We start from the raw sequence: 14,714 nt of genomic DNA on the forward strand, positions 1-14,714 counted from the left end.
ATAAACATCTGGGTGGCTACTAAGTGCTAGGAACTGGGCCGGACTCTGGAGATATAGACACAGGTCCTACCTTGGGCACAGGAGACAAGTGACAAGAAGGCACAGCCCTTTGGTGCAGGTCATGGTGTGAGACTTGCTCCAAGAAGTGCTCAAGACAGGAACCCAAATCAGACACTGACATGGCAAAATCATATTCATCTTAAAGATTTTTGAGATATAAATCATATACCATATAATTCATCTATGTAAAGCACATAATTCCACATGTTTTAGTCTATTTACAGGGTTATGCAAACATCCAATTTTAGAATATTTCCTCCTCCCTACAAGCAACCCTGTGCTGTTAGCAGCCACTGTGCCCCCACCCTCCCACCCGCAGCCCCAGGCAAAGACTAATCTCTTTCTGTCTCTCTAGATCTGCCTCTTCTGGGGATTTTATTTAAGTGGAATTGTAGAGCATATGGTCTCTTAGGACAAAGCACAATGTTTGCAAAGTTCAGCACGTTGTAGTACACATCAGCAGTTATTCCTCTTTATGGAGGAATGATATTTCACTGAACAGATGTGCCATATTTTATTTATCCATCTCTCAGTTGATGGGCTTTAGGGCTGTTTCTGCTTATTATGAAGAATGCCATGGTTTTTGTGTGGATATATGCTCTCATTCTCTTGGGTAGATACCTAGGAGTAGAAGTGCTGAGTCATAGAGTAACTTTAATATTTTGAGCAACTGCTAAACTGTTTTTCCAAAGCAGCAGCACCACTTTACATCCCTACCAGCAATGTATGAGGGTTTCAATTTCTCCACATTCTTGTTAACACCTGCTCTCATGTTGTTTTGATTACAGCCATTGTAATGGGTATGAAATGGTGTCTCTGTGGTAATGACTAACATTGAGCATTTTTTAAAAAATTTTAAAGTTTTTGTCTTTTTTAGGGCCTCACTCACAGCATATGGAAATTCCTAGGCTAGGCCTCAAATGGAGCTGTAGCTGCTGGTCTACGCCACAGCCACAACCACGCCAGATATGAGCCCCATCTGCAAACTACACTGCAGCTCACAGCAACGCCAGATCCTTTACCTGCTGAATGAGGCCAGGGATTGAACCTGTGTCCTCATGAATACTAGTCAGATTCGTTTCCACTGAGGCATGACGGGAACTCCTTTTTTAATTTTTATTTTTTGAGTATCTTCTCATGTGCTTTTTTGCTATCTGTTTACTTTTTTTTTTGAAAGAAAATGCCTATCAAATCCTTTGCCCATTTCTGTATTGGGTTGTCTTTTTATTGCATTCTAAGAAGGCTTTGTATGTTCCGGATACTAGTCCCTTATTAGATATATGATTTGTAAATATTTTCTCCCATTTTGCTTGTTGTCTTTTCACTTTCTTGTTAGTTTCGTTTGTAGCACAGAAGTTTAATTTTTCTACAGTCTCATTTTTCTACTTCTTTTGTTGTTCATGCTTTTGGTGTATAACTAAGAGACCACTGCACAACCCAAAATCACTCTTTGAAGACTGACTTTAGTTCTTACATTTAGCTCTTACATCCATGATACATTCTGAGTTAACTTCATGTTAATTTTGTGTGTGGTGTTAGGGATCCAACTTCATTCTTTTACATGTGGACAAAAGAATTCTTTTTTTTTTTTTTTTTGTCTTTTTGCTATTTCTTTGGGCCACTCCAGCGGCATATGGAGGTTCCCAGGCTAGGGGTCGAATCCGAGCTCTAGCCACCGGCCCACGCCAGAGCCACAGCAACGCGGGATCCGAGCCGCGTCTGCAACCTACACCACAGCTCACGGCAACGCCGGATCCTTAACCCACTGAGCAAGGGCAGGGACCGAACCCGCAACCTCATGGTTCCTAGTCGGATTCGTTAACCACTGCACCACGACGGGAACTCCCAAGAATTCTTATTTGAACAAAGATGACTGAGGCAGTATGACTAGGAGTCAGTCTAACATACCATTCAAAATATATCCTTAAAAATATCTCCATGGAGTTTCTGTTGTGGCGCAGTGGTTAACGAATCCAACTAGGAACCATGAGGTTGCGGGTTTAATCCCTGGCCTTGCTCGATGGGTTAAGGATCCAGCATTGCCGTGAGCTGTGGTGAAGCTTGCAGACGCGGCTTGGATCCTGTGATGCTGTGGCTCTGATGTAGAGGCCGGTGGCTACAGCTCCAATTAGACCCCTAGCCTGGGAACCTCCATATGCCACGGGAGCAGCCCAAGAAATGGCAAAAAACAAAAACAAAAACAAAAAAACCCCAAAAAACAAACAAAAAAAATCTCCACGGCTGCAGAAAATATGCCATCATTCCACTAACTCACACACATGAAGGAGAATGAGTTAAGAATAAATGGCTGATGCACTTGGTAATGTAAAGTTGAGTCACCTTTCTCTTCCACACTTCAAAGAACACAAAACAGACAGGGGTAGGGAAGGATGGGGAGAAGTCAGCTTTACAATCCTGGTTTAGGAAGGAACCACTATCACAACCATTCTGCTATCCATGCAAGTATTTACTGAGCATCAGGGTCTGCCAGGCATTCGTGTAAGCACTGTGGGGAGTGCGCAAAACAGGACAGAAATGTCTGCCCTCTGCACTCCAGCAGTGGAACAGAGACCAAAGACACGTAACTCAACAAATAAACATATTTTGTATGGTCGAGTGCTAAGAAGAAAACACATAGAAAGATGACAGGGAATGGGGAGAAACACAAAAGTGCCCTGGGGGCAGATCATCCCAGGTGGGGACAGGGAACGACATGAGCCACAGCAGTGCAGGGTTAGTAGTGAGGTTCTAGAACCATGCCAAGTTCAACACTTAAAAGGCCCCATGACCCAGGACAAGGCACTTGACCTCTCTGGGCTTCAATATCCTCAATGTAAAATGGAAGCAGAAACTAGCTAGTTTACAAGTCTGCAGGATTAAATGAGTTAATACATGTGAGGCACTTAGAACAACGCACACAGCAAGAAATCTATAAACGTTAGACACTACCGGTGGTTAACATCCCTTCAGAAGTGTTGTTGCATGCTCGGAAATTAGCAAGTGACTAAGTTAAAAAAAGTTCTAACCGAGGCTCGGAAAAGCTCAAACTTGCCAAGCACAGAGAAACATGCTTCCCAATAACGGAAAAGCCCACCCCAAGGTGCAGTTGTGCAGTGAAACTGCCTGCAAGGTTACAGATGGTGCGACTGACAGTGAACAAATCTTAGTGGCTCTCACCCCAGAAAAAAGTTTCTTTATTGGCTTTTACCAGGATCTAGAAATGGGGATGTTTACTTGCATTCTAGAATTCTGGCACCCATTTCTAATTTTTTTCCTCCAAGAATCGCTCAATTGGCAACTTCCTCCCTGCTTTGTCTTATTCCTAGAAGGAGCTGAGCCTTGTTGAAACAATCCGGGGTTGAAAAAAAAAACCCATGTTCCCTCTCAGTAGGAGTGCTTGAAGGTATTTTTCATTCCTGAAGGAAGTGAATCCACCTGATTTAAGTACTCTGCTAATTTTGACAGGCTATTATTTGTTTGTCAAAATGCAACAAGTTTTGTGATTATTATTCTAACTGACGACATTATTACATTTTGGAGAATGTGCCCAAGGAAGTTAGAGGCCCCCTCTGTCTCCTTCCCCTACCAAAGAAATCTGTCCAAAGTGATTCACAACTGTGTCTTTAATAAAACTATGATAAACAGAGGCAACCAAAGTATCCATTAATCAGAAGATGATTGAGTGAATAACAGTGTCAGTCTGAGAAAAGCCTCTTAGCCAGCAATAGCACATAATAATAGGCATAAATAATACCAGCAGTCATTTTCTGGATATCAACCATCAATGAGGTATGATGTCGGAGGCTTTTATCAATTTTATCTCAGTGAAGACCTTTTATGAGATAATTATTTTCATTTTGCAAATAAGAAAACTGGGCCTCAGTAAGGTCCTAGCACCTCTACGAGGCTAGCGTTCAAACTCAGGTCTGACTGTAGTCTTTCCCTTTCTGTTGTCTATAGCAGGCGGCTGTGCTAATACAAACAAACATGTATCCAGAATAATAAGGGCAAACAGTCACTTAGCATTTACTATGTGCCAGGCACTGGGCTAAGCACTTCACATGTATGATTTAATTTAATCCATATAAAAACCTCTTGAGAGAAAAAGAAATTGAGTCACAAGGAGATAAGAAACTTGCCCAAAGACAGAGTTAGTGAAGGGTGCAGCTAAGATGTGAACCCAGGAGGCTGACTCCAGAGTTCCAGTTTTTAAATGCTTCACTAATGCGGCCATATGAAGTTACATTATGATTAAAAAAAAAAAAAAAAAAAAGAAAGAGTTCCTGCAGTTCCTGCTGTGGCTCAGTGGGTTAAGAACCTAACTGGTATCCATGAGGATTCGGGTTCGATCCCTGCCCTTGCTTAGTGGGTTAAGGATCCGGTGTTACCGTAAGGTGTAGTGTGGATCACAGACACGGCTTGGATCTGGCGTTACTGTGGCTGTGGCATATGTAAGCCACAACTGCAGTTCTGATTCAACCCCCTAGCCTGCAAACTTCCATATGCTCCAGGTTCAGCCCTAAAAAGACATTATAAAAAAAAAAAGAAAGGCAAGTTAGAAAATAGATTACTTGATCAGAAGTAGTGAAGGGTTTAACATTGATGATTTCCATGTGAAACTCTTCAATCCCTGAGGCACTGCCCTATAGTTTAATCCCCCATCACCACCCACACTTGCTGGGCTCCCTGTCCACCCACTCAACAAATATGCAGAGGGCCCACCAGCTGTGTCCAGAGGCTGCAGACATGGGGCGACCCAACACAGACTTGTGCTCACCATTCTCCCGTAGGCTCCTCTATGCCTGGACAGGTCTCACCTGAGCTCTCCACAGGGGTCCTCAATGGCTGGTGCTCAGTTCAAATGTCACCTCCCAGCGGGGCTGTCCCTGGTCACACTAAGACATGTTCGCCTCCTTCCCATTCTGTGCTGCCATGTGTTTGCCGTCTGACTTTTTTTTTTTTTTTTTTTTTTGCTTTTTAGGGCTGCACCCATGGAGGTTCCCAGGATATGGGTCTAATCAGAGCTACAGCTGCCTCCTTATGCGACAGCCCCAGATCTGAGCCAAGTCTGTGACCTACACTGCAGCTCATGGCAACACCGGATCCTTAACGCACTGAGTGAGGCCAGGGATCAAACCTGCAACCTCATGGTTCCTAGTTGGATTCATCTCCACGGCGCCACGATGGGAACTCTCTGTCTGACTTTTCAACTACAAAGCAAGTCCCATGAGAGCAGGGGCTGGGCCTGCCTGGTTTGCTTCCTCCACCCCCGGAGCTTAGAAGTGTGCCTAGCAGAGGACACTTGCATACTTATGTGCTGAGAGAATAAAACTTTCTGGTTTTCAGCCTCTCTCTCTTCTGCATAGTGCTGGCAAAATGATCTTTCTGTAGCAACAAACCTCGGGCCATCCTGCAGTGCTGTAAAAGTGTGTGGCTCTTAGCTGTGTACAGGTTGTCAAACTGTCATCTCTGCTCACTCTGTATTCAACATCCTGCCCAACCTGGCTCTAACCTCTTCTCTAAAATACCAGAGAGGCAGTGAATTTAGGGGATTAAGTGTGTGGGCTAAGATTTCAGATCCACCATCTATTAATCCACCAGAGAACTGACCTGAGACAGATTCGGGACTCAAGTTTTCTAATCTGTAAAATGGGGGTAATAACAGAGCATCCAAATCAAAGGGCTGTGGTGAAGAGTACACTGGTTATTAGATCAGAAGTATTGAGAGTCATTCCTGGCACACAGGAAGAAATGTGACTTTTTCCTGCCACAAGCCATGGACCTCGGTCACATCAGTCTGCTCCTTCTTCCCTAATTGAGCCACGCTCATTACACTCCCCTGCTTTTTTCACATGGGCTGTTTTTCAGTTTACCACTGACTCACTATGACTGCATGTTGTTTACTAATGTGAAGCTCCTTCGAGCAGAAATTATACCTTTAATTCTTCATAAGGTATAGGACACTGATTCATTTGAAAAATGTGAAACCAGGATCATTACCTAAAATCAGTCACTTTTATAGTTTGTATTTTCATAATAAGAATGTTGAAGGTGGCCCTTTAAAGTTCATTTTCTATTTACTTTAAATGCTGACTTCTAAGAATAACTGAAGGATTAGAAAGCTTTCTCCTCCTTGATTTTACAAGCTCTCATCTTCCACCTACTCCTTTCTCACCATCATTTATAGCAATAATGCCACAGATACTGACCTCAGGGCAGTTAAAGTGATCCTTAAATATTATGTAAAATATAGGGGTTATTATTACAACTGGTATTACTGACAGATATTGCCTCTGCCAGTTATAACTGGCAGGAACTTGTCCAATAGCACAGACACACTGTTTTCCATGTCTCCCCACCCCACCCCCTTTGCCCAGGAGAAACAGTGAACTTCACCGGTTAGGACAACACTCTCTCTCGAGTGGAAACAGGTGGCAAATAAATGTCAAAGCTGTAAATAAAAATGATATTGGTGGGTAATTTGAAGTTTAGAATATTCTGAGGGCTTGGGAGGTTTGGGCAGTTTGTCCAAGGGAGAGATTCTGATCAATTCAAGGATACTGGGTTCTCAGAAGCCTAGGAAAGGCAGGTAGAAGATCTTGCCTTTCAACATATCACCTGGGGCAAGTCTCATACCTATGCAAGACACCTGCCTGCAGGTCCTAGCTTTTTCCCTATCAGCACTGTTTTAGTCTAGTTCCATCGTATTATGGGCTAGTCAACCATTAATTACACACTGTGTCCTGGCTTAGGAACAACCATCATATATATTATTGTTTCAGTGGGAAAATATGTCCCCAGTCTAAACAACGGGCTTCTAGAAGACGTTTTGGGAAACATCTCATTTATAAGGTGGGACTACAGAAAGTTGGAATCAGGTCCCTCTGGAGAGGCCTTGCCAAGTATTGTGTCCCACATTTTGCAGGAAAAAGGAGCCAACATCTTTGAAATGAATAATTTTGGACACTTAGCCAAATTCTCAGATCCAAATATGGGTTAAGCAATAAAAAAATAAAATGGCAAGAAAACAAAAGGAGGCAGAATGAGGAATGGCAGAGATGGAGGTTAGGAAAGCTGGAGTCAGACACGGCAAGGTCTGAAGGCCGGTTCTGAGGGAGGAGCCTGCTTTCCCTGTTCCCTCTTCCGCCAACAGCCCTGGGCTGGCTCCTTGGCACTGCTGCCATCTAGGCCAATACTACCACCTCAGGGGCCTTCCCAGGCTATCTACCGCCTGCCTCCTGATTTATTTTTTTCTCTTCATGGCCCTCACCACTACCTGAACTGTCTACTGCTCTTTACTGTGTGTCTCTCCCTAAGAATGTCCACCAGGATCGTCCCTTGCGTCATGCTCACTAGTGCACATCTGGGCCTCACCTAGTATGTGGTACACAGGAGACACAATACACATTTATAGAATGAACAGGGCTATAGTATAGGATTTGGTGACAAAATACAGGTCTAAGTGATCCATCCACCTACATCTCTGTGTCTGAGACCACATGGATACACAGCAGTCCTTACCAGCTACTACAGAAGTGAAAGAGGGTGACACTGTTTCAAATCAGCAAGTGTTCACTGAAAAACAGGAAAAACCAGGAGTATAAAACATGGTCCTTCTAGGAGGCAGAGCAAAAGCTAGCTCAAGATTGAGAGCAGCCTGAATGCTTAAAGTCTGTAAATAGATGAGAGCAGTTACGTGATTTGATCAATGTCTTCAGTCGATGTTCACAATTCACAGACAACTCCTAAGACCCACCTGACCCTACATGGATGCTGACGACATGAGGAAATGGAGGAGCAGAACGTGAGGGTGAAGCAGAGAATGGTTCTGTGTCTTTTCCCACAAAGTCACCAAAAAGTTCTGCTCTCCCCCCAACCCCTCCCCTGCTGGTGTGCAGCTGGTTCTCCACCTGCTGGAAGGTAGGGACGCTGCCCTGAGACCTGCGAGCAACCCAAGGCGGAGATTACTTCACTTCCCTTCTCGCAGGGATGCAGGGACAGCTGTGTTAAAGCCAGACACATTTTGGCAAAAAGACTCAAGACCAGGACTGTTAGGGTCTCTTTGAGTGCTGCATTTCCACGAACTCTTATCTGCACAGGGGCTCAGAAAACAACTAAACTGCCTTTGCAATATCTGGAGCATAGAGTTCTTTGATTCAAGAGGACACTTACATAAGTTTTATGTAAGTTTTCAAACCACTTTTAAGTAGCAGACTCCTTTTTTTATATGGCCGCACCCATGGCATATGGAAGCTCCCAGGCCTGGGGTTGAATCCAAACCACAGCTGTGACCTATACTACAACTGCGGCAACACTGGATCCTTTAACCCACTGTGCCAGACTGGGGACTGAACCTGTACTTCCGCAGTGACCTGAGAAACTGCAGTCAGATTCTTAACCCACTGTGCCGTGGCAGGAACTCCAGACTACCTCTTGGTAAATAGAGTTGTACACGGCTCCTCAATGCACTGAGTAGGTCAGTGTGGTGCTCCTCCCCTGGGCCAGTGTGGCGGCCCTGTGAGGGCTGGGCTCTTTCCTCTGGGCCTGCCCCTTGCCCTGACCCTCTGAGGAGCACAGGTGGTTTCAGGGGAAAGGAAGTTGCTATTAGACCAAGAGATGTCTGGAGCAGGAAGAAAAACTCTCCATGAGGTGAGGAGAGGTGGATCCGGAGACACCACTTTGCACCCCTCATGGTAAAGGCCAGCTCCAGCAAGAATCATTGATGGAAACACCCTGGGAGGGAAAGTCTTCAAGAGGCAGGATATTTGCATGATCTTCAAATGCCTCCCCAGAGTTTGCTTAGAAGGGAGAAAGCACTGCTTCTTGGGATGCCCAACATCACTGGTCTGTAGACTTCAAAAATTTGACTGTCATGTAAGACTAAGAAAGGCCAAGGAAATGCTATAAATTGAAAGATAAAAGAGACAACGCATCCAAACACAATGTGTGATTCTTGACTGGATTATGTACTTGAGGGAAAAAGTATCATAAAGGATATTATTGGGACAAGTGACCACATTTGGAATATGGATTGTCAATGTGACAAGTGCTGTTATTGGTGTTAAATTTCCTGAATTTGATAACCATAGTGCAGTTATATAAGAGAACATCCTCATTCTTAGGAAACACATACTGAAGCATCTGGTGTAGATGTGACATGATACACGTGACCTACTCTCTAACAGTTCAGAAAAAAAGTAAATAATACAGTGCATCTGCCAGTACAGAAAACAGTGGTTCTCAAAGCGGGTTCCCTGGGGCAGCATCAACATCAATGGGAACTTGCTAGAAACACAAATTCTTGGGCCCCCTCTGCCCTAGATCTTCTAAAGCAGCATTTGGGGGTGGGCTCAGCAGGCTGTTTTTTCACAAGCCCACCAGGGAATTCTGATGCTTGCCGAAAACCTCTGATTATGGAGAGAAAGACATAACACGTGCGGTGAAGCATTTCTGGGGAAAGGGCATGTGGCAGTTTTCTGTATGACTGCCAAAACTTCTCTGTAAGTTTGAAATTGTTTCAAAATAAAAATTAACACAAAAGAAAACGAAAAGATTATCCTGGGGTAATGTATGTACAGATGCGGAAAGGAAGAGACCTCGGGGGCAAGGAGTTCCTGTGGTGACCTTCCCAGGGGCGGTGGGATTCCGAACCTAGAGCAGAAGATTTGAGCACGGACCGTACTAACCTGAGTAGGAGAGACCAGCAATCTCCAAAAACAGGTCTTCTTCAGAAAAGCTTTCGGGGAGCATGAGGAAAGCAGCAGTCACAGCACTTTTCAGATTTTTATCAAGGGCTGACCTAAGAGCCACATTCTCATTCATTGCTACGATTTTCACCTGGAAAAAGCAGAACATTCAGAAGGAAAATTCCATAAACCTATGCGCTCATACATGCACTGGAACTGTCCCAAACTCTCAGCCCTGAAGAGCTTGGCATATTAGGCCAGGTGACATGAAACAATTATTATTCTAATAAGCAATTCCGGAGTCTCCTGTTTTATGCCAAAATCAGAGAAATCACGACACAGGAAAGAAAACAAATATTTCTCTTAAATGAGGAAATTCTAAATGAATTTTAAAAAAGTCAGTACAAATTGGGATAAATGACCTTTGGGAAATTTAATATTTAAAAAATGTTTAATCACATTGCTCTTCACTCAATTTTATGATGGACAAGGGCATTTTACTTCCTTATTAAGAACTCGCCTGTTTTTGTTTTTGTCTTTTTAGGGCTGTATCTGCAGCATACGGAAGTTCCCAGGCTAGGGGTCGAATCGGAGCTTCAGAGCTGGCTTATGCCACAGCCACAGCATGCTAGATTCGAGTCACATCTCCCAAGCTACACCCCAGCTCATGGCAATGCCAGATCCTTAACCCACTGGTCGAGACCAGGGACTGAACCTGCGTCCTCATGGATACTAGTTGGGTTCATTACCACCGAGCCACAATGGGAACTCCTCACCTCTGTTCTTATCCATACATGACCTGAGCAGTTCATACTCTATTTTGAACTGATTTCAAACATGACTAAGGGAAAAAAAAATTAGCTACAGTAAAAACTGCTTTGACTTTTCCCACACCTATTAAAATACACTGTTTCAGGAGTTCCCCTCCTAGCACAGTGGAAACGAATCAGACTAGGAACCATGAGGCTGTGGGTTCAATCCCTGGCTCCACTCAGTGGGTTAAGGATGCGGCGTTGCTGTGAGCTGTGGTGTAGGTCACAGATGCGGCTCAGATCTGGCATTGCTGTGGCTGTGGCAGAGGCCAGTGGCTACAGCTCCAATTCGATCCCTAGCCTGGGAACCTCCATATGCCAAGGGTATGGTCCTAAAAAGCAAAATAAAATAAAAAAATAAAATAAAATACAATGTTTCAGAGTGTTCTGAGATTTTTGGTTTTAAAGACTGCACTTTAGTTCAGAGAACATGTGAAAGTCCCAGCTCCATCCTTTACTAGCTCTGTGACTATGGGAATAATTCCTTATCAGTACAATGGGGTTTTAAGACTGAATCAAGCTTATAAGGTTTCTGGGAAGATTAAATGAGACATTGTATCTGAACCTGCAGTTGAAGTCAGCTTCCTTGTGCTTTTTTTTTTTTTTTTTGTCTTTTTGCCATATCTTGGGCCGCTCCTGCGGCATATGGAGATTCCCAGGCTAGGGGTCCAATCGGAGCTGTAGCCACCGGCTTACGCCAGAGCCACAGCAACGCTGGATCCGAGCCGCGTCTGCGACCTACACCACAGCTCACAGCAACACCGCATCCTTAACCCACTGAGCAAGGGCAGGGACCGAACCTGCAACCTCATGGTTCCTAGTTGGATTCGCCAACCACTGCGCCACGACGGGAACTCCCCTTGTGCATTTCTTGATGCACAATGCAGGCTCCTCTCCAAGTCAAGGTTCTCACCTTTGGCAAGCAATGGAATCACCTGGAGGACTTATTCAAACAGGCATTACCAGGCCTGTCCCCAGAATTTCAAAATCAGTAGGTCTGGGTGAGGCCTGAAAATGTACATTTCTACAGGTTCCCAGGTAATGTTGATTCTGCTGTTCCAGGCACCACATTTTGAGAACCACTGCTCTACAGTACATGCTTAGAACTAAAACTGCCAAACTGCTCTTTGTAGCAACTGTGCCAATTTATACTCCCAACATAATTTTTGTAAACCATCATGCTGCTTCTGATTGCTTTTCTAAAGAAGGAAAAAGTCTAAAAATCCCTTATAAGGATGTTGATATATCTGAAATGTATCCACCATCTCTAAACCATGTAGAGCTGTCAGCAAATTTTCCTCTTATTCTAGAAAGCAGGGCTTACATTGCCTTTTATTTAACAAATACAGATCATTTCTGACAAAATTTAGATGGCACATAAAAGACACAAGAACTATGACAAACTCAAAAGTTTATTAGATAGCAAGGAAAGGGGAATGATATATATCCCAAACTATAGTTTCTTCTCTATTTTACAAAGTAACTGTAAAAAGCAATATTAGAAAACATAACTAATTTATAAGTGAGGCTTAAAAACCTAAATTCTTTTACCTTTCGTCCTTACTTTTTTTTAATGGAATATTTATAACACACAAACCTCTCACATGGTAGGGAAGCCACTTAACTCCATACTACTGCCTCCTCCCTTATAATTACAAGGACTTAATAGCACTGAATTAAGACTTTCAGCACTCGCATGAGTTCAGTATTATTGCAACCGTCTGCAGAAAGTCAAAGCAAGCAAGAAGCCCAGGAGCATGATGTGCCCAAGGTTGCACAATGAGTCAATGGCAAAAACCAGGGGAACACCCTTGTACCTGACAAAGCTGGCTCTAAATATTTTGAGTTATTCTCATGTATTCTGTTCTAGTTAACCTTTTTAAAAAACTGAAGTAGAGTTGATTCACAACGTAGTGCCAATTTCTGATGTATAGCAGGTGACCCAGTCATACATATATATACATTCCTTTCCTACTATTATCTTCCATCATGGTCTGTCCCAAGAGACTGGATATAGTTCCCTGTGCTGGACCTCACTGCTTATCCAGCTGGTTAATTTTTTATCTTGAAAGATGATTTTTTTTTTTGGCTTTTTTTAGAGCTGCAGGTGTGGCAAATGGAAGTTCCCAGTCTAGGGGTCAAGTCAGAGCTGCAGCTGCTGGCCTATGCCACAGCCTCAGTAACACCGGATCTGAGCCGTATCTGGGACCTATACCACAGCTCACAGCAACCCGGGATCCTTAAGCTATCGAGCAAGGCCAGAGATTGAACTGGATACTAGTTACTTTCATTACCACTGAACCACAATAGGAACTCCTTGAAAGATGATTAAAACAAATGTTACGGTCCTATGGTAACTACTATGTCTATTCCTTGAGTAACTTTCCCCAAACCTTATTTTTCATACAAAGGGAACTAGAAGGGCAACCTCTTCATCTTACTAATGCAGAAACTGAGAACCAGAGGGTTCAAAGATCTCCCCATGAGAAATAGTGGCTCACAGGCCCAGGACCCAGGACCCCAGACCCCATGTGCCTCCTGACTTCCAAATTCCTAGTCTGCATTCTCATTCACTACGTGCTGCTCAAGAATTCCCTCCCCCGTCCCTGTGGCTTTTATGGACACTCAATGAAACTAGAAGCTATTTTGAGAGGCTAACAAATCAAGGATGCAAAGGAAAGAGTGAAAGTTTGAGAGGATTTCCTACTCAATGAGATACCCCCTTTTCTCCAAGAAAATTTCTACTTAGGTTGCAGGGGGAAGAAAAAACAGCAGCCTGTTTGCTACTTAAGAGGGTGAAGAGAGAAGCATCCTCACTCAAAGGAAACATGTTAGTTGCAAGAGTCTACTGAGGTGCTGCCCTCGTTCTCCAGTGTAGGGGAAATGGAAACTTGTCTCAGCAGCACTGTTACTTGCTGTTCAGAGTGAAAAGCCAGTGAACTCCTGGGACGCTGCCAGAGAGGCCTGGGAAAAAAAGGAAGCCCTCAGATTTGTGAATAGCTATTTGTATCTTACTGGGAATGCCCCGACCTGGACCACTGAGATACCATTAGCATTGCTGCCAGAGGACAATCTCTGCTGGAGAGAGGAAGGGGTGACACTTGAAGGGACTTTCAAAAGGCCAACTTGAGAGATTTGTGAGTACCTTTCAAGATAGAAAAAAGGAGAAAGTCACATGTGGCCTCCTCTATAATAGTCACATGGAGACAGAACTTGAATTGCAAAGAGTGAAGCTATAGTCAAAAAGAACACAGTCCTACCCCGTGTTCGAATACTCAGCCATTAACCAAATGACACTGCCTGGGGTAGTTTTCCATTCCAAGTGAACAGAAAGGCTAGTTTTTCTAAATGGACTTGCTTGACCAAAAAGAAACTGTGAACGTTCAAGTTGGATTTAAAAAAAAGGCAAAAAAAACACTTTATTATCTACCTGTTGGACTATGGGCTCTTGAGACTAGCAATGTGGTGGTTTTTTAAAAAGATGCTTTTGGCATACACAGAGAAAAAACTTAGTTGTCTTTTGAATAAGTAAATGAATGGCTCCATCTTTTTAATTCAAAGGCTAGAGGCCCAGAGATTTGCTCACAGCCAGGCAGAGCCAAGACCAGTAAGCAGGCTTTCTAAATCCCTTTCAGGGACCTTTTGTACTACTGAGATTTTTCTAGCTACAAAAAAGTAAATCAATGAAGTTACAATATGGTGATGCTTGAAAACCATGAATATACTAAAAACCACTGCATTGTACACTTTAAATGGCTGAGTTGCATGGTATGTGATTATGTCTCAATAAAGCTGTTACAAAAAAGCTGTATTACGAGCAAGTAACAGAGAAAATATATTGGAATGAATACATTAAAATAAATTAAAATCTTAACAAGGTGGCAAAACACCACTGCATCAGTGTGAATGCTTTAAAAATTCAAGCTGAAAAAATAAACAAATAAAAATTCGAGCTGAATTATCTATACACTAAAAACAACATGAAATACAAAAATCCAATCTACGTTAAATAAATTGGAAAAATGACTATTAATAATACTTTGGAATTCAAAAAATAGATAGTACTTTAGAGTTTTTCTGATTTAAAAGAGTGGCCATAAAAAGGTTCTATTAAATACTTTTCATGTTTTTTGACTTTGAAAATGGCTTGGTAAAT

The 14,714-nt window shown here is 43.1% G+C and overlaps 1 protein-coding gene across 1 annotated transcript in view; it reads right to left on the reverse strand.

Annotated features, from left to right (window-relative positions):
- Positions 1-14,714, reverse strand: part of TAMM41 (TAM41 mitochondrial translocator assembly and maintenance homolog) — a 60,760-nt gene that overhangs the window by 36,299 nt on the left and 9,747 nt on the right. The window contains exon 4 of the mRNA XM_047781034.1: positions 9,747-9,897. Coding sequence (XP_047636990.1) covers positions 9,747-9,897 — 151 coding nt within the window. The remainder of the gene's footprint in view (positions 1-9,746; positions 9,898-14,714) is intronic.

The sequence above is a fragment of the Phacochoerus africanus genome, chromosome 1 (genome assembly GCF_016906955.1).
Source record: "Phacochoerus africanus isolate WHEZ1 chromosome 1, ROS_Pafr_v1, whole genome shotgun sequence".
Lineage (NCBI taxonomy): Eukaryota > Metazoa > Chordata > Mammalia > Artiodactyla > Suidae > Phacochoerus > Phacochoerus africanus.